The sequence below is a fragment of the Lucilia sericata genome, unplaced genomic scaffold (genome assembly GCF_015586225.1).
Source record: "Lucilia sericata isolate MDLA Ls3-8-SP2 unplaced genomic scaffold, ASM1558622v1 Contig000024F_arrow, whole genome shotgun sequence".
Lineage (NCBI taxonomy): Eukaryota > Metazoa > Arthropoda > Insecta > Diptera > Calliphoridae > Lucilia > Lucilia sericata.
In genome coordinates, this window is record NW_023994062.1 from 693,867 (window position 1) to 718,090 (window position 24,224).

General features: G+C 31.2%; 1 protein-coding gene across 1 annotated transcript in view; it reads left to right on the forward strand.

Moving 5' to 3' along the window:
* LOC119609522 (sorting nexin-18) overlaps nt 1-23,832 on the forward strand; it is a 73,346-nt gene extending 49,514 nt beyond the window's left edge. The window contains exon 3 of the mRNA XM_037964347.1: nt 23,142-23,832. Within this exon, the coding sequence (XP_037820275.1) occupies nt 23,142-23,436 (295 nt within the window). The 3' untranslated portion in view covers nt 23,437-23,832. The remainder of the gene's footprint in view (nt 1-23,141) is intronic.
* The last annotated feature ends 392 nt before the right edge of the window (nt 23,833-24,224 follow it).

Below are 24,224 nucleotides of genomic sequence, written 5' to 3' on the forward strand. Positions count from 1 at the left end.
AGAAAATAATTCAAAACGTTTATATATATGTATGTTTTATGTATATTATGGGAAAAATGTATGCATGAAATAACCAAATTTTAATTAGAAAATTTTTTAATTGAATTATTGAATGTATGTATTTATTAAATTTATGTTTAATTTTTATGTGGAGTATTAAAATGTATGTATTTGTATTGATTGTAATATAATTAGAAAAAAATTATATAAATACTTAGAGGATCATATGAATGTAAAAATATATTCAAATATGCAACACCATTTATATCTGGTTTTGTATATACATATGTATGTATGTATGTAAGTATGTGTGAAACAATAACAAAAACACATTCGTCATAAAAATGACCTGTAACAGCACTTTTCTTTCCTACTTTTCACGCATATTCCATAACGGTGGATTACGATAGGTAATTTTTTGCTTTACCTTTGAATTGGTGGAGGGTAGAAGATATGTACGTGTGATGCAAAAATACACTCGTCATAAAAATGACCTGTAGTAGAACTTCTCTTTCCTACTTTATCATTTTACGCACATTCCTTAACGATGGTTTACGCAAGATCCTTTTTTTGCTTTACTTGAATTTGTGGTGGAGAGAAGAGGAAAGAAATATCATTATTATTTAGTCTCTCTCATGCAAATTCAAAAGGTTGGCAATGGCATATGCAAATTTATTAACACCTATATATTTTTTTCTTCGCGCCTGTTCATTCATTATTGTAAGATAATTGAGAGTATGTAATAATAATATATAGAAATGTGACATATGTACATGCATATGAAAAACATACATGTATATGTATGTAATACACTCATACATTTTTGTTGTTTTAACCTTTCGCAATGTAAAATTACAAAAACAACTTTTTATGTTTTTATGTCCCCTCTTAATTTTTTGCCATCCTGTTACAAATTTCTAAAATACCTATAATTTCCTTCATTATTGATCATTTCGTAGACACTACTAATGCATTACTACCTGTTTACAAACTTATTGTTAGTGTTTCTTCTTTATATTCATATCATCCTGTTACAAACAATATGTTTAAATATAGCCTGTAAAAACAATTTTTTACATACATAAGTATTCGAATTTAGGTGAACTATGAAAAGAAACCAAATTTAATAATATATTTTGTGTTAAAAAAAAAATAAATTAATTTGTTTTTTTGTCAAGACATTCCTTAGGTTTGATATCACGCTTTTTAAAACTTGAAAAATTTACATTTACATAAATTAAATTTGCTTTTTTTTAAAAAGTCCATAAAATTGCCTCACAAAAGTATACGAATTTTTCCTGTATTTCATATTTGATCATATTATACGAAACACAAATTTTAGAATCGAATGGTTTTTATGCTTTAAATTGTTTTAAAGGGTTACTATCAACCGAAATGATATATTTTTGGCCCATTTGGTCCAAAATTTTTGAGGATTTGTACCCTCTTTTTATGTAATATCATTAAAATGGCGATTTTTTTTGCAATATTTGTAGTATTTTCTCTTTTTTCCAGAGATAAAACCAAAATTTGATATTGGGATTTAATAGAACCCTTGGAGTATCTAAAAATAGTATTTTTTGTTACAATAATCTGTATTTGAACGATCCAAGATATATTATTGATATCATTATTCTGTCGCTAATTCAATATATTGGAACTTAAGTCCATTTTCATAATACTAGGGTCAAAAATTTTCGGGAAAGTTTTCTTGTATATATTCTTTTAGATATCAGCTTTTATATATTTTAAGTTTTCAATGTATTGTGGACGTATACAACTCCAAAACATGCCTCGAAGAAACACCATTCAATATGGTAGTATCATTATTTTTATGCACCAATGACCTCCAGGCTGCATGCCACTATATAATTATGGTCTAACTCAAAAATATCGATACCTGTTTAAATATTGATTACTATGATTAAAATAAACCCAAAATTTTGGACTTACAGTGTTATTGTAATGGGCAACATAAGCGTGAAAGTTACGAATAGTAAAAACTGAAATCTACTACATAGGATGACGTTTTGTAAAGGCATGTTTTGGAATTGTATACCGATATAATGTATTGAAAATTTTAAATATATTAGTGCTAATATGTACATTAGAGTGCTCCAAGCTTGTATGAAGGAAAAAACATTTTATCCGACAGGCCGTCCCCCCCTCTGGAATTGTTCTATGGGTTGTAAAACTATGTCATGCAAAAAATTAGGCTGATAGGATAACGTTAACAGGTGCCGCAACGGCTCAGAAGTTTCCAAGTGCATTTACAAGGGGAAAAAATCGATTTTTTTCAGTTTTTGCTCAAATTTTGCAACTCAATAATAAACTTTGCACTTTATTGTAAAGGAATCGTAATGTGCACAGAATAAGCATTTCAGAAAGATATAAAACACAAAAATTGGTTGAAAATTTTTAAAGTTATTGCAAATTCCCCAGGCCATTAACGTGTCTCACAGCAATGAATTCGAAATGTGACAAAAAAATTAAAATTTTTTAGGACATATTGTAAAAAAACCATTTTGTTACTTAAAATATACTAAAAATTACTTGAATACTAGCTTTTGTCCTTATACGATAACGCAAACTTGTTCTCAGCTATGGTCAAAAAAGTTTGATTTTTTCAACGGCCGTTTCAAATCTCCAATTTCAGTTTTTTTGAAACTTTGTTAAACAAATTTTAAAATTTTTAGAAGATCTCATGGGAATTTATGGACAATAGATAAGGGAATAAAACGGTAAAAAATTAGATCAATAATTCTTACAGTTTAGCTGTACCTGCGATTTGAACTCGGCGGATTTCGGGAAAATCGCATTTTTTTGTAATATATTAGAGAATACGTATTAATTTTTTACTGTTGTACATTTTAAACAAAGTATTTTCAGAGTATTATAGACCAGATAATATAAAATATATATTCCAAGTTTTATTCAAATCGGACATTCTTAACCCATAAAATGTGGAGTTCAAAGGTTAAATTTTGCTATATTTGGGAATTCTCAGTGCACCATATTAAAATATTATTTATTTGTTGGCCATATTTACCAAAAATTACTGGAATTTATCGTATAAAGTCCGATATTTAAAATAGAGTGAAAAAAAGGTAAATTAACACTTTAAGGCACTTGGGAACAATTTAACACCAAAGTTCAAAAATTTGAAAAAGCACTATCCATTTGAATAAAGCTCTATATAATTAGAGAAATAGCAGAAATATAACAAAAACGTATATATTAAGTATAAAAAATTATACTTTAACCCTTTTCGACTATGGAGTGAACTATAGGTGTACATTTTTAAAAGAAAAATTTTGTTTTTAAAACTGATAATTTATGTAGTCCATTTTTTCGGACCATTTTCGACATAATATGTCTAAAAATACAAACTTTATAGGTTCAAAAAGGGTTAATTCATAAGTTTTTTTACCTAATATATATTTTTTTGTTTTATTTATGTTATTCCTCTAATTATATAGAGCATTATTCAAATTTATAGTGTTTTTACGATTTTTTGATCTTCGGGGTTAAATTTTTCCCATGTGTTTTAAAGGGTTAATTTTACTTTTTTTCGCTGCTATTTTAAACATAAGACTTTATACTAAAAATTCAAGTCATCTTTATTAAATATGACCGACAAATACATAATATTTCGATATGGTACACTGAGAATTCCCAAATATAGCAAAATTTGACCTTTGAACTCCACATTTTATGGGTTAAGAATGTCCGAATTGAATAAAACTTGGAATATATATTTTATATTATCTGGTCTATAATACTCTGAAAATACTTTGTTTAAAATGTACAACAGTAAAAAATTAATACGTATTCTCTAATATATTACAAAAAAATGCGATTTTCCCGAAATCCGCCGAGTTCAAATCGCAGGTACAGCTAAACTGTAAGAATTATTGATCTAATTTTTTTACCGTTTTATTCCCTTATCTATTGTCCATAAATCCCCATGAGATCTTCTAAAAATTTAAAAATTTGTTTAACAAAGTTTCAAAAAAACTGAAATTGGAGATTTGAAACGGCCGTTGAAAAATTCAAACTTTTTTAACCATAGCTGAGAACAAGTTTGCGTTATCGTATAAAGACAAAAGCTAACATTCTAGTTATTATAGATATATTTTAAGTAACAAAATGTTTTTTTACAATATTTCCTAAAAAATGTTAATTTTTTTGTCACATTTCGAATTCATGTGCTGTGAGACACGTTAATGGTCTGGGGAATTTGCAATAACTCTGAAAGTTTTCAACCAATATTTATGTTTTATATCTTTCCGAAAAGCTTATTATGTGTACATTGCGATTCCATCACAATACATTGTAAAATTAAGTGGCAAAATTTTAGCAAAAACTGAAAAAAATCGATTTTTTCCCCTTGTAAATGCACTTGGAAACTTTAGTGCCGTTGCGGCACCTGTTAACGTTATCCTATCAGCCTAATTTTTTGTATGACATAGTTTTACAACCCATAGAACAATTCTAGAGGGGGGACGGGCAAAATTCGCAACTTCGTTTTTTTGGAGCACTCTAATGTACATGAATGTATACTAGCCAACTTTGTCGGAAAATATCGACTGTCGGAAAAGGGACTTAAGATCCATACAATTCAATTAGAAACAGAAGAACGATACCAAAAATAAGTACAGATCCTTATAACAAAAATTATTATTTTTAGATACCTCAAGGGGTCTATTAAATTCCAATATTAAAGTTTGGTTTTATTTCTGCAAAAAAAGGAAAAAAAATTGCAAATATGATCAAAAATCGCCATTTTAATGATATTACATGAAAAGATGGTACAAATGCTCCAAAATTGTGGAACAAATGGACCCAAAATATATAATTGATAGTAACCCCTTAATACAATTTTAAGCAAGAAACCACTCGATTATAATTTTTGTGTTTCGTATAATATGGTCATATATGAAATACAGGAAAAATTCGAATACTTTTGTGAGGCAATTTTATGGACTTTTTTTAAAAAAAGTTAAATCAATTGAGGTAAATGTAATTTTTCCAAATTTTAAAGAGTGTGATATTATACCTTAGGACTCTCTAGACAATATAACAAATTTAATTATTCATTTCACACACAAAAAATATTATTAAATTATGTTTCTTTTCAAAGTACAACCAAATTCGAATACTTATGTGAGACACTGTACATACATATTTGAATATATTTTTACATTCATATGATCCTCTAAGTATTTATATAATTTTTTTCTAATTATATTACAATCAATACAAATACATACATTTTAATACTCCACATAAAAATTAAACATAAATTTAATAAATACATACATTCAATAATTCAATTCAAAAATTTTCTAATTAAAATTTGGTTATTTCATGCATACATTTTTCCCATAATATACATAAAACATACATAGATATAAACGTTTTCAATTATTTTCTAAATAAAATTTGGTTATATCTTGCATACCTTTTTCACATTTTATAATTTTTCAAGTTCAACATGAAATGTTAAATTTTAGACCATAAGTCATTTCCTATAGTAAATAATATTTAAGTTTGATAGTAAAAATATTGTATCCTGATAGTCGCGACTATCGTTTTGTTTCGTGTTTTCGTCGGCACATATATGCTCTGCTTGCGTACATTTCATGTTCGTATATTACTGCTTGCATGGCTTCAATATTGTTGACTTCGAATAATTTGTGTAGGAAAATATTTTAATATTATAGGCAAGCCATATGAAATATATGTGGGTATTATAAATATGTTAGCGAGTTGCTGCGTAATATATTGTATGTGAAAACATTTTATATTTGTCTGTAAGCTGTAATATGCAATAGTTTGTATGGGTAAATATTTTTAGCAAAAATGCTAGAAATATTTTGAACAGAACCATTTTTTAAATATGCATATTTTTAAATATGAGGTAAATGCATATTTATTGCAAAGTCAAAAATAAAAATATAAAAGCATCTACTAATATTTAAACTCTGCGAGAAACTCCGTACCGCGAGTGTTTCTCTTTCTCTCTCCGATCAATTAAATACACATCGGCAGTACTGTGAATAAAATATAGTGACGAAATTGTGCTAAATTTATTAATGTAATTATAGACCGTAATTCATTCATTTACAATACTAAGTATCTTCTTTCACCAAATTTTCAATGGAGTTAATGTCTGGACTTGGACTCCATTGAAAATTTGTGGTCATACTTACAAGAAAAACTTTTAAATCACTCAATATACTCCAAAACCACTATACTAGTTGCTTTGCATAAAGAATAGGACAAAATAACGCCAGAACTATTACATAAATTGGTAGAAACGGTCCCACAACGCTTGGAAGCTGTTTTTAAAAACAAAGTCTACTATACAAAATATTAATTTAGTTTTAATATTTATTACTTCATAATGCTAATCTAAATATGATGTATACACAAAATTCGAATACTTTTGTGAAGTAATTTTATGCACTTTAAAAAAAAAAAAAGACTTAATTAGTTTAAGTACATTTTTTTTAGAATTTTTAAAAATGTGATATAAAATTTAAGGACTGTCTGGACAACATAATAAATTTTTTTATTTATTTTCCTACTATGGCTGTGCTCTTTCCTTATAATATAATTTTTATACTAAAAGTGCATTTTTTATGGAAATGCACTTTTTGAATGCATTTTTGAAACCGTTCGCCCTGTTTGAAATTTTTAAAAGTGCATTAATCGATTCTTTAATGCTTTTTATGCAAAATATAAAAACATTTTATTGTGACGTGCATTACGTCTATTTTTTCGATTTTTTTTAAATGCTTTATATTGGGAAATTTTTAAATTTTATTGATATTTTATACATTTAACAGAATCAACAAAATCCGGTATAAGCTCTCAAAGATATGAAACTTCAAAGTTTTATACCTTTTTGATTTTTTGTATATTTCGAACAAGTTAAAATCGCCACAAAACTCGCGATTTTTGGAATTTTTTAAGAATTTAACGTTGATATGTCTTATGTGTCTAATAGAGTATGTGTTAACAAAAAATTAAAGAAATCTGAAGACCATCGGTCAATTCTAATTTGATTTCTCATGGAATTCATGATTTGGCTTTTTTAGAGGAAACAAAAAATACGATAAGGGGGAAACTGGCAAAAAAATAGGCATTTTGGCATGCACCTGGTCCTATCGGTATCAAAATATTCAAGATTTTTTCCATTTAAAATATTTCACATAAAGTGAGCTTTTGAAAAAGTGTAAACTCTTTATACATCTTCTTAAAAAAATTTATATAATTTAAAATAACTACTGTTTTCCCATAAAATAATGCTGAAAATTGAATTTTCAAATGCGAATATCTCCTAAGCTATAAAAGATAATTGATAGCTAGGTTTTGATCACGATTTTTTTTACAGTGCTTGTTGAGGAGATTCTATATACATATGAATCATTTCGTGTCAAGTGACCCAACTTTAAAACTCGATGTCTTCCGATTTTGATGAAAGAAATAAAAAAATTAAAAAAAAATTGTAAACATTGAAAAAATTGCTACATGAACTCCTTTGGACAATTTTTGCTAGGACCAATAGGTGAAAAGTTGCACGCATGTATATATGGTTAAAAGATTTACAAAAATATGGAAGAATACATAAAATTCATAAATTAATAAATTATATGTATATTTGAGTGTCCCGAGGAACAGCCTTTTTTATAATTTCATCATGCTTTCCCAGCACAAGAACATATGTATGTAGTTGACAGTCCCGAACTATAGTGTCCCCTAGCCACCCAGGTGACTAACCATTTCAATATGGGCTTGTCCTACGAGAAAGTCAATCGTCACCCTATAGCCTACCATGAGACTGTCAAGAGCTAGTCAAAAGTAGTCAATGGATGGTAATGTCCAAATGGGTTCTTGGAAGTCAGTTACATTACTAGCTCTTTTACTAGTTACTTTACTAGCTATTGACGTCTCCTAAGAGAGAGTCGAATGTCCCTAAATAGCTAGTTTATAGGACAGCTATTGCAGTTGTGTTAAATAACCGGTGCAACGAAGTTTAACTCTAAAAAATTATGAAAAGAAAAAACTTTTTTAATAAAATTACTTTTATTTCTAGTTTAAATAGTTTTTTTTTAAATAAATATTGTCGCTGGCTGCGACTGTGTCCATAAGGGGCGAATTTAACAAAACACCTTTCCCAATAATAAGACACATAAATAAATTGAAAAGGGTGCGTTTATTTCTAAGAAAAATTCGCAGTGCTTTTCCCTTACTAACTGAATTTAAAAATAAAAAACATTTTATTTGGACCACTAGTTATTTACAAGTATAACACCTTGAATATAACGGTACCAACTTGACGAAAGAAAGCACTGCAGTCAGATCAATGTAAACAAGAACAACAACTTTTACATAGGGATTAAAACAAATAAGTAAATAAGACAAAATAAGAAAAACATTAGGACTGCCCATACAAATAAATTAAATCAAAATAAAAATAACAATATAAAATAATGGAACAAATAAAATAAGTTAAACAAACAAATAAATTTAAATAAGACCAAATAAATCAAAGTTAGTTAGTTAGTTAGTTTAAAAGGAGAATGTATATACACTATCGGACAAAATAAAGTGCAAAAGTACTAATACTATATTCTATCAACGAAAAATCTGTTAAATGATTATTGAATATAGAAAATTTTTTTAAATTCGTTTAGTTAATATACAATGCTACAAAAATAACAATAAAACAAAATTATTGTACTTAAAATTTTCTGTATAACGTCAAAAATTAAAGTAAATTCACTTTTTTGTCGGACAAAATAAAATGTAAATTTTATATATCATTATTTAAATTTATTGTATATCAAAATTTTGTATCTATTTTGGTTCTGTTTTGAATATTTGGATCTACTTAAACCATTATGGTAATTTTTTTACCATTATTATTCCCAATCGCCTTCCCTTCCTCTTGTTTTCCCGCATATGATTATTTTCAAATGAATCCATTTTTATTCACTACTTCATCAGAATTTTTTATTAATTGTGGTCCAAAATTAATCTATCGGATTTAGGGCGGTGCTCTGTTTTTCAAGTTTTGTATATTAAATGGCTTACCTCTCACTAATTGTCGACATTTTAAACATTTAAATACAAATAGGAACTCATCTAACCAACTACATAAATTGAGCTAAAAAATACAAAATTAACTACTAAAATCGGAAGAAACTTTCCACGCTTTTAAATAAGATGGTGGAAGATTCAAGGTATGGATCAGTTGACTCTTCGTATGTGTTAAATTTTTAACGTTAGGTGTGGGGAACCTACAGGAAATGTATTCAGAAAGGTCTAGTGAATACCACGTGAGCATATTACACTCAAATCTAAAGATCAGTGCCTTAGAAATGGACTTGGGCAACTTTATATCACGGCAAGATAATAAGCTTAAGTACTTGATAAAGTTAAAAAATAACATTAATGTAGGAAAAACGCAGGAAAATTGGAATGTCCTGTTCAGAGCACCGCCCTAAATCCAATAGATTAATTTTGGACCACAATTGATCAAAAAATTCCGATGAAATAGTGAATAAAATTGGATTCCTTTTGGAAAATAATCGTACGCGGGAAAACAAGGGGAGGGGAAGGCGACTGGGAATAATAATGTTAAAAAAAATGCCAAAATGGCTTAAGTAGATCCAAATATTCAAATCAGAACCAAAATAGATAAAAAATTTTGATATACAAGAAATTTTAACAATGATATATAAAAATTACACTTTATTTTGTCCGACAAAAAAGTGAATTTACTTTAATTTTAAATTTTATACACACAGAAAAAAGTTCCAGCATAAATATTATGAACTGCTTTCATTGACTAAAGTTAATAATATTTAAGAATATGTTCCTAAATTGTATGAATTTTTTTCATTTTTATATTTTTAAACATAATCTAGAAGCCTTGACTTAAAATATTAAAAATTTTCTTTATATTTTTCTATTTGTTAAAAAATGTTTGAAATTTTCTTTGGAAAATTTTTTATTTCTTTATGATTTTTAGATTGAAAACAATGAAATATGCGCGTAACATGCAGCATTTTCTGAAGAATGGATGTTTAGCTATATGCTGATGTTCTTTTATTTCATATTTTGTTTTCCAACATTTTATTTATTTATCATAAAAATTTGCTAATATGTGATTATTTTCTAAAAAATGGAAGATATTAATAGGTAACGCGGATATTTATTCCAATTTTTTATGAAAATAAAAGAAAATGAACAAAAAAACAAAAAAATCTTTAATGTACAAATTCATACATTTTATGAATTTTTAATATTCTGAATGAAAATGGTTTGGGAAAAAAAAGTCATGTTCGATTCATTCAATTTATTACAAAATTGATTCAAGTTATGTATTAATTTTTTCTGTGCAGAAACATTTTAAGTACAATAATTTTGTTTTATTGTTATTTTTGTAGCATTGTATATTAACTAAATGAATTTAAATAAATTTTCATTATTTAATAATCATTTAACAGATTTTTCGCTGAAAGAATATAGCATGAGTACTTTTGCACTTTATTTTGTACGATAGTGTACATCAAATCCGAAGAAATACACCTAGGTGGGAATCGAACCCACCACCTCCGGTCTACCAGACTAGATCACTAACCACTTACCTACCGAAGGCCAAATAAAACAAATAAATAAAACACAAATGAATTTATTCCATTATGAGCCACTAGGCGACATCCCCACCCCGTGGATCGGCTACAATTCACTACTCCAAATCAAGGATGGTCAGCTTGGAAACAGGACGCATTAAACCTCCAGAAATAGTGCGAACATTAGCACGACGAATTACGCCATCTCTCTCTTTAAACACCTCCTCTACTTTACTACGCCTCCAATCTCTACGGAATACAGTTGGGTCACAAATTAGAACCAAATCACCAACAGCAATGGGCTTTATACGTTCACAGCATTTGGAACGTCTAGTCAATGTGGCCAAATATTCTTTAATCCACCGCTTCCAGAAGTGGTCACGCAATTCACGGGATATGCGCCACTGCTTTCTTAGAGCAACTGGTTGATCATTTATTTATCCGGCAGGAGTTTGCGATGTATTAGGGCAACCCTCTAGGGGCCGATTCTTTAAGGGTTGACTGCAACACACGCTTGACGTACTGGACCATACGTTCCCATATACCACCTTCTGCAGGATTATAAGGGCAATTAAACTTCCAGTCTATACCTTTGGATGAGCATCCATCTTGAATTTGGGCCACAACAAATACTTCACTGAACCGCTTAGCAACTTGATCAGCACCAACAAAATGTTTGCCATTGTCGTTCCTGAGTCTTGTAGGCAGGCCACGTCTATTTATAAAGTTGCATAAGGCAAGAATACACGCATCTGTAGACAAATCAAAGGCGACTTCCAAATGGATAGCTCTTATGGACAGGCAAGTACATAAAGCCACTCAGCGTTTTTCATGGCGACGACCAAATGTAATAGTAAGTGGACCGAAGTAATCCAGTGTAGGAAAAGGTCCGAATATATGGAGTCAACCTGTCCTTCGGCAACGAACCCATAAGTGGTGGTACCGGCAATGTACGACGAAATCTGCAAATAAGACAATTAGAAACACGATTATGTAAAATTTTTCTAAGGCGGGGGATCCAAAATGATCTTCGAATTTCACAAATAGTTGCTTCAAAATTTTGATGTTTCATATTTTCGTGTACATGGGCCACAAATAACTCGGTGACAGGATGAAATGACGGCAATATAATCGGACGCCTTAAATCCACTGGTAACCAACTAGCAGCATCCACACGACCATAGACACGAAGAAATGAATTTTTATCCATATAAGGGCACAGAGCGTTGAATTCACTACTTCTGCGCAGACTACCTTCGTTTTTAATTATTTCAATTTCTTCACAAAAACTATCTTGTTGGGCTTGACGGCAAAGCAATATTTCAGCATTTTTTAACTCAACAGCAGTTAAACAATTTTCCTCTTTAGGACCAATCTTTCGGCAGCGGTTTATAAAACGTAACATCTAGGCCAACGTTCGTTTTGGTTTCAAATAGGAGGAAAATTTACCAGTAGAGCAAATTTTGGACCAAGTTCTTCCGAATCTTGTTCGTTTGGGGCTACGTTTACCTTTTGGTGCCAATTATCTTCAGAATCATAAATAAATTTAGGACCATTCAACCATCGGGAATCATCAGGAAAATCAACTTGGCTTTTCATTCTTGTAGTTTCATCCGCAACATTTAGATTTGTTGGCAGCCATCTCCAATCTGCAGGACTAGTAGATTCAAGAATCTCCGTAATTCTGTGTGCAACAAAAAGTTTGTAACGACGACCTTCTGAGCCAATCCAATTTATTATAGTTGTAGAATCACTCCAACAAATAATCCTTGATACCTTAACGGAATGCTCCTTCAAAATTGTAACCAATAACCGAGTACCCAAAACAGCAGCCTGTAGTTCGAGCAGAGGAATACTCATAATCTTCAAAGGGGCACAATTCAATTTTATTATGGGCATTTATTGACCTCCAGTAAGACACGGCTCCAAATGCGTCTTCACAGGCGGTGAGGAACACCATTTTCAAAGTAACACCGTGGTATTTTGACCTTTTCAACATTTTGAAGACCTTGGCGCCTATTACTCCACACATCAACAATTTCACCGGGCTTCATCCCATCCAATGCTGTGTCTCCAAACTTCTCGCATCAACAGGCAAGTACATAAAGCCACTCAGCGTTTTTCATGGCGACGACCAAATGTAATAGTAAGTGGGCCGAAGTAATCCAGTGTAGGAAAAGGTCCGAATATATGGAGTCAACCTGTCCTTCGGCAACGAACCCATAAGTGGTGGTACCGGCAATGTACGACGAAATCTGCAAATAAGACAATTAGAAACACGATTATGTAAAATTTTTCTAAGGCGGGGGATCCAAAATGATCTTCGAATTTCACAAATAGTTGCTTCAAAATTTTGATGTTTCATATTTTCGTGTACATGGGCCACAAATAACTCGGTGACAGGATGAAATGACGGCAATATAATCGGACGCCTTAAATCCACTGGTAACCAACTAGCAGCATCCACACGACCATAGACACGAAGAAATGAATTTTTATCCATATAAGGGCACAGAGCGTTGAATTCACTACTTCTGCGCAGACTACCTTCGTTTTTAATTATTTCAATTTCTTCACAAAAACTATCTTGTTGGGCTTGACGGCAAAGCAATATTTCAGCATTTTTTAACTCAACAGCAGTTAAACAATTTTCCTCTTTAGGACCAATCTTTCGGCAGCGGTTTATAAAACGTAACATCTAGGCCAACGTTCGTTTTGGTTTCAAATAGGAGGAAAATTTACCAGTAGAGCAAATTTTGGACCAAGTTCTTCCGAATCTTGTTCGTTTGGGGCTACGTTTACCTTTTGGTGCCAATTATCTTCAGAATCATAAATAAATTTAGGACCATTCAACCATCGGGAATCATCAGGAAAATCAACTTGGCTTTTCATTCTTGTAGTTTCATCCGCAACATTTAGATTTGTTGGCAGCCATCTCCAATCTGCAGGACTAGTAGATTCAAGAATCTCCGTAATTCTGTGTGCAACAAAAAGTTTGTAACGACGACCTTCTGAGCCAATCCAATTTATTATAGTTGTAGAATCACTCCAACAAATAATCCTTGATACCTTAACGGAATGCTCCTTCAAAATTGTAACCAATAACCGAGTACCCAAAACAGCAGCCTGTAGTTCGAGCAGAGGAATACTCATAATCTTCAAAGGGGCACAATTCAATTTTATTATGGGCATTTATTGACCTCCAGTAAGACACGGCTCCAAATGCGTCTTCACAGGCGGTGAGGAACACCATTTTCAAAGTAACACCGTGGTATTTTGACCTTTTCAACATTTTGAAGACCTTGGCGCCTATTACTCCACACATCAACAATTTCACCGGGCTTCATCCCATCCAATGCTGTGTCTCCAAACTTCTCGCATCAACAAGTTTGCCATTATCATAAAGTGTCTCAAAAAACCAAGTGGGTCGAAAACGGACATAACCACACTCAACAGTTCTCTTTTTGTTGGAGACCTTACACCTTTCATAACACCAGAACTTCAAATCGAACCTAAATGTGTCATCTTTTGGTTGCAATTACATACCAAGTACCTTTTCCGTTTTTATTAAAATCGCTGGAAAAATTCACCGGTTTCTCCATAGTATCTTTAAGAGCCACAATTACCTCAGAAGAGTTGGATGAAAAGTTACGTAGTTCAAACCCAGCAGCTTAATGAATGTTGCGTACTTGTTCCACAATTTAAATGGCCCTTGCAGGGAAGCCCCAGATGGCAATGATCCAACCCAGTAAGCACTTTAGGCACTACGTCGTCGTATAATTTAATGGGCAAACCAGGATGAGCACTTAAATCCATATTTAAACTTTGGGCCGGCAATTTTAAGTTTGAAACTCCATATACATTTCTTAAGGCATATTTCCTCTGCCTACCAATTACATTTACTTGCAGATTGACAACAGTTGCCATTTCTTGTGATGCCTTACCAGCATACCAGTGTAAATTCAATTTACTTTGTTGCCCCGGAAGTTGCTTCACCAACGAGCTGTCCACCATAGTAACCGACGAACCTTCATCCAACAACGCATATGTTTCGACTTTGTTACTAGGACCATAAAGTACAATTAGCACCACTCGAAATAACAACACGCCTTTATCTGTAACTTTGGACACAACTAAGCACAGACTCATTTCCATCTGATGAACCACTTGGACCAGGAGTCTCAGATGAAACCGCATTATTAATTTTGACATCATACAATAATTTGTTATGTTTTCTTAGGCAACCATCAACGGGACACGTCTTACGATAACGACAAAATCGGCTTGAATGTCCACTACCGAGACACGAAAAACATAACCTCAATTTTTTAACTTCACTCCAACGATTGCGCACACTCAATGAACCAAATTTTTTACACTCAAATATTTTATGATTTGCCTGGCACAGAGGACATTCTTGTTTATTTTGACCATCAGCGGCATGGAGGACAACTTTTCTTTTTGATTCATTATTTTGACGATTTCCACTAGAACTTTGCACCATTCTTACCAAATTAGCGACATCTTTGAGCCACCTACTAAAATCCAAAACTGTAGGATATGGCTTTATAGTTGAGGCTTTATAGTTGAGGCATCGTTTACTCATAGGAATTTTTCCTACCAGTTCTTCCATCAGTTGTCCATCGGCAGTTTCCAAAAAGGCAGCAAGATTCTGCACTTTAACAGCAAGAGGCACAAGTTTATCGATAGCACTTTCACTAATGGGCGAAATTTTGTTAACTTGTTGCAGCTGATAACGAATGAGCATTTCGGGCCGACCATATTGAAAACACAGTTATTCCATAACCATATTCACATTATCAGGATGGATCAATAAGGAATTCACACATTCCCGTGCCTCGCCCTTCAAAGCTTTTTGGAGCCTCAAACAATTTTCAAAATTGTTATAACTGTAAACAGCAGTTGATTGGTTGAAGGGCGTGGAAAACATGGGCCAATCTTCAGGAACGCCATTAAATTCCGGCAAGTCATACATTTTTCTATGCACCAGCATCGAGCCACCATTTTGGGACAACGGCATATTTGGCGGCATCAAAAAATTATTTTCATTACAGCTTACGGAAGAAAATGGCGTCCGACGTTCAGCGCAGTCGACGTTGGCTGAGGCAGAATTGTCAACGTTGACTTCACTGGTACCCGTTATTCCTGGCGCCATATTGGATGGCTGTGGCATGGCTTTGAGCTTGGCGTTGAATTATTGTTCATGGCGATGGACAAAGCACGCTGGGCATTTAACAACTGGGCCTGGAGAACATTTATCTGGGTTTGGTGAACTTCTAAGTTGTTGTTGTAGCTTGACTGGGACAACGGCGGCTGAACAGCAGAGCTCAAAAAATGTTGTTGGTTAGGTTAAACACTTGCGGCAACTGTGGTGGCTACGGTACTCGTCGTTCCGGCAAGAATGGAACTTGCAGGCACCTCGGCAATAGAAGGAGCAACTTTTAAATTAGCGACACTGGTACTTACGTTTGATGGAGGCACTCCAGCGACAGTGGGAGTCGATGATGTTCCAGCGGCAAGGGAACTGGCAGGCAGGGCAGAGACTTCAGCGGCAGAAGCAGTCATTTGTTGTTTGTTCCGGCAGACGAGGAACCACTAGTAGGCTGATTCATTGTTGATTCTAAGCGCTGGATTTTTCTTGCAGGGGAGCGTTGCATGATGAACCACAAATATACAAAAGGTTTCTCAAAAAAACACAAAAAATTTCACACCAAAAATTTAAACGGCAAATTGTTCACCAAAATTATTTTAAATAAATTTATTATTTTTGTCCCGGCAGACAGGAACCACTTGAGCACAAAACTTATTTTATGTTGCGACAGGCAAATAAATTCACACAAAACTTTTTAACAAAAAATTATTCCAATTAAAATTTTGTTCCGATGGGCAAGGAACCAAAAATTCACACAAAAGTACAAATAAAATTTGTTCCGGATGTCAAGGAACCACTTACATAAATTTCACAAAAGTTTATTGATGTTCCGACAGGCTAGGAACCACAAAAAACATGGAAAAATCCAATAAAATTTGTTCCGACGGGCAAGGAACCACAAATTCGCTCAAAGATTGCGAAATAAAATTTGTCGCTGGCTGCGACTGTTGTCCATAAGGGGCGAATTTAACAAAACACCTTTCCCAATAATGAGACACACAAATAAATTGAAAAGGGTGCGTTTATTTCTAAGAAAAATTCGCAGTGCTTTTCCCTTACTAACTGAATTTAAAAATAAAAAACATTTTATTTGGACCACTAGTTATTTACAAGTATAACACATTAAATATAACGGTACCAACTTGACGAAACAAAAACAACAATTTTTACATAGGGATCAAAACAAATAAGTAAATAAGACAAAATAAGAACAAGTTAGAGTGCTATATTCGGCTGAGCCGAATCTTAAAGATCCTCCACCAGCTACTTTTATATTAACACTTTTAATTGATCAAATATTTGTAGAAATAAGTTTTTTCATGTCTTAAATAGAAAAAGCCCAAAATTTAAACAGCTTAAATCTGTTACAATTCCAAGATTTATTGAACATTACAAACCCCATTTTCTTTTATATTAAGATATGCTTTAACGATATTTAGTAATGTGCATGTATGCATGTGTGTGAAAGATTTAAGGATTTTCAAAATACATATCGTTAGCTTAGTACGCAAACGTAACTAGTCCACTTTATAGTATAACTTGAAATACACATAATATAATCAAAAAATTACCTTTTTTATACTTTAAACATGTACTTTTGATCCGGTATGCAAACGTGCAAAGTCCTCAAAACAATAAAAAATACAAAGAAAAAGTGCTAAGTCCTTACAATTTGCTATTATAAACGCATTAATTAGTCATGCAAAAAGAAATATCAACAATTTTGTACATCAACGTCTAGGAAATAGTGTGAAGTTTGTAAAATCTTCAATAGAGTAAGAAATCATGGAATACTTTTTTAAAATAAAGTAAAACAAGTAAATATTGACAATAAACTGATTTTCTTTAAGAGGGATGATATATAAAATAGCGTAAGTTATGGACCGAATGTCATAGTAGTTAGTAAAGAAATTTTGATTCCTATAAAACTTGTTAACGTTGAATTGCATCGCTATACTGCTATTTTAAGCCAGTTATGTGCTTTAAAGTCGTTGGGGTAGGGTCAAACATTGCCCTATCCTCATAAAATGTTGTAAATAGTGTTTGGGTCCCATGTCGGATTTCATCACTATTCTGGTATTTTAAAAACAGTTATAAGCGTTAGAGTAATTTTTTCAAGGCTACTTTATATGGGAGCTATGGTCAAATATGGACCGATACTCGTTAAAATTAGTGTAGCAATTTAAGTTCATTAAAGTTTTCTCTATATAGAATTTCAAAGCTATACTGATAGGTTTAATGGATTTATGAGAGTTAAAAAGAGCTTTCTGAAGGGGATCTTATTTGGAGGCAAGGATCAAATAAAGTCCGATGTCCGCCATTCTTTACTATATAATTTTTCAATAAAAAAAATAACTTGCTCCAAATTTGATCACGATTACTAGCTTCTCAACATGTTTATTTCTGTTTAATTTCTTTTTCGAGCAGCAGCTTGTATGAGTGCTATAAGAAATACTGGACCTACACTAACAAAAATGTATACACTTCGTCCAAAGGACATAGCAAAATATTTGTATCAAATTATATTAAATTATCTTCAAAATAGAACATGTACGTAAGGAAAAGGTTATAAGAAAATGTGAAAAAAATAAAAATTCAGAAAAAGAAAACGTGCTAAGTCCTAAAAAAGCCATAAATATTCAACAGCACTATTTTTAAATTACTACCGATATTAAAAAAGGAGAAATCTAAGAAAAAAACTACGTTTACAGATTTTAAAAATATGAAATACAAGAGAAGTTATGAAGTTTTTTGCTTCTCCTGTAAAAATTTCAAAAGAGGACTTGTTACCTTTTCGTACTAAGCTAACGATATATATAAATTTGTTCTACACAAATTGATAATGCAACTAGTTAAATATGGTTAAATTGCTTTTAGGGGCAGGACCTAGTATGGGAGATATGACCAATTATAGACTGATCGTAAAAAATTCTTTAAGCTAAATTTCTGTACATAAATGCTATATTTCAGTCAAATTTTCTATCTATATCGTAATTTAGTAATAAGTAATGTGTGTTCAAGTAATTTTCTGAAGGGAACCTTGCATGAGACCGACCGCATCCATGTTATGGACCGATCGTGAAAAAATCTTGAAATAGAATTTTTGTATACCAAACTAATATTTGTGCCAAATTTTGTATTAATAGCTTTATTTGGTAATGAGTAATGTGCGTTTAAGAGATTTTCGTAAAAGGACCTCGTATGGGAGCTATGATCAATTATGTACATATATAAAGACAAAATTTCAAAATTCTCTATCTATATCATTATTTGGTAATGAATATTGTGCATTTAAGTGATTTTCTGGAGGGGACCTAGTATGAGAGCTATGACCAAATATGGACCGATCGTAAAACAATTTTATAGTGTAATTTATGTACATAAGAGCAATATTTGTGCTAAATATTATATGGATATCTTAATTTAGTAATGAATTATGTGCGTTTAAGTGATTTTTGGGAGAGGACCGAGAATATGTACTTTTGTGTGGGAGGTATATGAAATTATGGACCGATTCTGGCAATTTTCAGTAGGAATCAAGATCTTGTGTAGAAACGAATGTATGATGACTTTCATGGAATTATCTTGCATAGTTTTCGAGAATATTACATCAGAATGTGTAAAAAATGCTTATTTTTTTCGGAGTTGTTTTAAATTTTGATTCATAACTTTTCCCGATGTGAACCGATTTTGCTCATTTTCAATACCAAACTGTACCGGATAATAATAAATATTTTGGCTGAATTTCGTTAATTTCCATTGCTTCGTTTTAACGTGAGCGTGTTTTACACAGACAGACAGACGGACATAGACAAATCGACTCAGAATTTCATAAGGACCCAGAATATATATACTTTGTTGGGTCTCAGATGAATATTTCTTGGTGTTACACACGGAATGACAAACTTATATATCTATCACCACTGATGGTGGTGGAGGGTATAAAAAAGTATAATCTACACACAATATCGCAAACCAAGTATATCAGTTAGGGGTCATTTTAAAGCGGCCATACCCTGTGTAAAGTAAGCCAGAGTGTGTGTAAGTTTGTAAGCACTTTCGAATACAAAATAAGCAACATTGTGTAGTAAGCTATATATTTTCAGTGAGGCATATCGGTAAGAATGTTGGAATAGCTACTTTTCAACACAAAAGTATATTATAAAAAATGTGTCATTTTAAAGGGGTCATACCCAGAGCGGTCATAAGCCAGAGTGTGTGAAAGTTTGTAAGCACTTTCGAATACAAAATAAGCAACACAATATCAATGTAGTAAGCTATATATTTTCTGTGGGGTATGTGATACATGTTGCTATTAGTTAAATATTTTACATATTATTGTTAAATAATCATAATGTACATAGATTTAGTATTTCAAAAAGATGTAAAACAAAAAATGATTGAACGTGTCTCAGATCACTTGATTAAGAAATGTGGAAAAAATTAACTTATTTTGGAAAATATTTTAATAAATCTATTTTATTACATAAAATATATCTACTCGAATATAAGTTTTTGTCCTTAAAAGATATCGTGAAACTGATCTTAGCTATGATCGAAAAAATAATTTTTACACGTCAGTTTCATAACTATATTTTCAGTTTTTTTAAATCTTTGTTAAACAAATTTTTAAATTTTTGAAATATCACCAGGGTATTTATGGTCAATAGATTAGGAAATAAAACAGTGGAAAAATTAGGTCAATGCCTCTTATAGTTAAACTGTACCTGCGATTTGAATTCTGCAAATTTCGCGAAAAACTATATTTTTTATACTCTTCACCTTCGTGAGAAGGGTATATATAAGTTTGTCATTCCGTTTGTAATTTCTATAATATAATTTTCTGACCCTATAAAGTATATATATTCTGGATCCTTATAGATAGCGGAGTCGATTAAGTCATGTCCGTCTGTCTGTATGTTTGTTGAAATCAATTTTCTGAAGACCCCAGATATCTTCGGGATGCAAATCTTCAATAATTCTGTTGGACATACTTTCGAGAAGTTTCCTATTGAAAATCACCAAAATTGGTCCATAAATAACGGAGATATGAGCAAAAATCTGAGACAACCTCCGAAAATGTCATTAAAAATTCAAGAAAAAGAACAACAACAACAACAACAAAAAACCTGTTATTGGTTTTTTCAACAGATGTGAAATGAGAAAAAACTCACATCTGTATAAATGAGCAACAACAACACTGTGTATTGGAAAAAAGATGTATGTGTGGATGTATTTGGTTTCATTGCGCTGTGTATTTTGTTTTTGTTTGTTTTTTTTTTTTGTGGGTTCATTTTGTATGTTTGAATGCTGTTGGTTTCATTGCATGGTGTATTTTGTTTTTGTTTTTTGGGTATTTCGTTTTGTATGTTTGGATGGCTGTTGGTTTCAATTCCTTTTGAATTTTGTTTTTTCTCTGTTTTATTTCGTGTAGCGTTGTTGTTGTTTCTTTTGTTTTGCTATTGATATAATAAGGATATACATACCTACATAGTCAGAAAAATAAAATAAATATAAATTTTATAAAATTAATAGGTAGGTATGCATATTTTAAATACACTATGGTGAATGGTATATAAGATTCGGCACAGCCGAATATAGCACTCTTACTTGTTTTGTAATATTTTAGAAAATATGTCCCAATTCTTTACTGTTATACATTTTAAGCAAAATATTTACAGAATATTATTTCTCAAATAATATAAAATATGTCCCTGAAGTTATATATAAATCGAGAAATTCTAAGGCGTAAACTTTGAAGGTCAAATTTTGAAATATTTAGAAATTCTCATTGAAACATATCGTAATATTATTTATTTGTTGACCACATTTACTAACATTATAACAATTTATAGCATATGGTCCGATATTTAACCCATTAGATCCCAACCATCTTAAAATCAATAAATTTAAATTTTTTGTTGCAAAATATATCTTATTATGGGTTAATTTAAAATAAAATTTAAAAACAAAAAATTTTTAAATTTTGGAAATGCGATTTTTGGGGTGTACTCGGAAGGGTACATCGGGACAATATGTGTATAAATACAAATAAATAAAAAAAATTTAAAAGCAATTTTTATTATTTTTTTTTATATTTTGGTACTTTCCTACATAAAAAATCTAATCAATTAGGTTAAGAATTTTTCCATTAGATTAATTATGAAATGTATTGAAATTCTCTGTGAATTACCGTATTCAGTGCACTTTTTCGACACTTTATTGATATTTGTGCTAAAATAAATTAATTAAAATTCATCATATGGGATGTATTCTTCACTGACACTACTGTCATACACTTCCCATTCACCAAAAGTGTTGTCTTGTAGATCCTCCAGTAATTAACTGTATTTATCAATTCCTTTTTCATCAATTTATTGGCAATATTTGGAAAAATAATGGAAAATGTAAATGTGAATTGATTTTACTATAAAGATAATCAGTAGCACCTACAAGCGTTCTAAAATATTTACCAAAAAGGACATACACATCCTTAATAGATATTTAAGGTATATGAAAAAATAGGCATGGGTAGTCCCATTGTACCCAAACGAGTACACTAATATTTAAGCTTATAAAATTAACTTAAAAACTAATTTTTAATTATTTTTTTAACAAAATCCTAATGGGCTGATCTGTTTACTTTATTTTTCTGTAAAATTCTAATCCATTCAACTCAAAATGTATGAGTTTGACATCAAATTGCAATGAAAGGGGCGAAAAATTGAAAAACTCTGTTGACAAAAAAAATTATTTAAAATTTACCGTTATGTTTTTATGACTTTATAATTCGGTACATTTAATCTTTAGATCCTAAAGTAATGTTCCAAAAATCAAATTTTACAAAAAACTGTATTATGGATAATCTAGCATTATAAAACCGGTTGTTTTTTAGTACCCAAGCGAGTACAGTTGGAACGGATGGGTTAAAATTACAACAAAAAAATTAGAATTAAATGTTCTTTTAATTTCGATGTTAAAAACTTTTAGAAGCAGTATAAATCCAATATTTGGATGTCAAAAATAGACCACATTCTTTCAATGAAACGCTTATTTATTTTTCACCAAAATTTGATGCACTTTGAATACATATGTATGTTCTCCGATTATGTATCTGTTTTCTCACTTTTAACTGGGTTTTCATTTGTAAGGATATATATATTTGGTTTATAAAAGCGAAAATATGTAATAAAGTATGATTAAGATGTCGTTTGTAAAGTATGACATCAATTATTTTTGCTGGATTGTTTTGGAAAATAATTTTTATACAAAACAAAAATTAAAACTTTTAATTAATACTTTTTTATTTCTCTTTTAAGGGGAATTTTAAGCAGTTTCCCTGATATTTTGTCGACACACAAAGGAGCTATGCAGAAAAAAAAAGAATGTGAACGTCTCGCTGCTGAACAAAAGATGAGTAATTCCCAAATGGCTGATGTAAACCGACGAACTGATATTATTTCCTATGCCGTTATTGCAGAAATGTCTCATTTTAGAATGGAACGTGAAACGCACTTAAAACAAACTCTCAAATCACTTATTGCAGAGCAGATCAAATTTTATTCGAGTATTGTTTCGAGACTACAGGAAGCTTATTCGCAATTTGATGATTGAACTAAAAATCGCACACTATTTTTTTTAAAGAAATACGTTTATGTACGTTTAAATTCGTATATCCATATATTTTCATATTCCAATTTTTAGTATTTACAATTATAATTGTTTGCAAGATGTATTATGTAATAAATTATATGTACATTGTTATAGGTATGCACGTATCTGTCTATGTATATTGTATAAGTTTATATCATGTATTTTAAAGTGTGAAATATAATTATATATCTATGTAATATATTTGTATGTATAAACTAATCCTAATTAATTACGAACTTATTTAACCGCTTATTTAGCCACACTAGATCAGTTTGATTTTAGTGAAAACAAAATTATCAGTTTTTGTAAAAACACAATTATTGATGAAAAATAAAATTTGTTTCCTGTATGCCATAACAGTAAGTAAAAACAAGTAAAAGTTTTACATTCGGCTGTGCCGAATCTTATATACCCTTCACCATGATGTGTTAAAAAACAGTCAGTACGAATTTTAGTACAAAAAATCAAAATATACCAGTTGTAAAACATACTCCGGACTTTACATGCATAATTTCATACTTCTGGGTTCAATATTATAGAGAATTCAAAAAGTACCTGTTGAAGATCAATCAGCCGCCATTGTCGGCATTGTAAACGACCTGATCGATTTCGACTAAAACTGACACTTCTGTATAAGAACGACCTGTTCTAAGCCAACACAAAGGAAAAGAAGAGAGGACTGATTACTTGTCGTCGACACAGCAATAGCCCCAATGGCATATGTAGGACATGTTATCATGGCCCCCGTT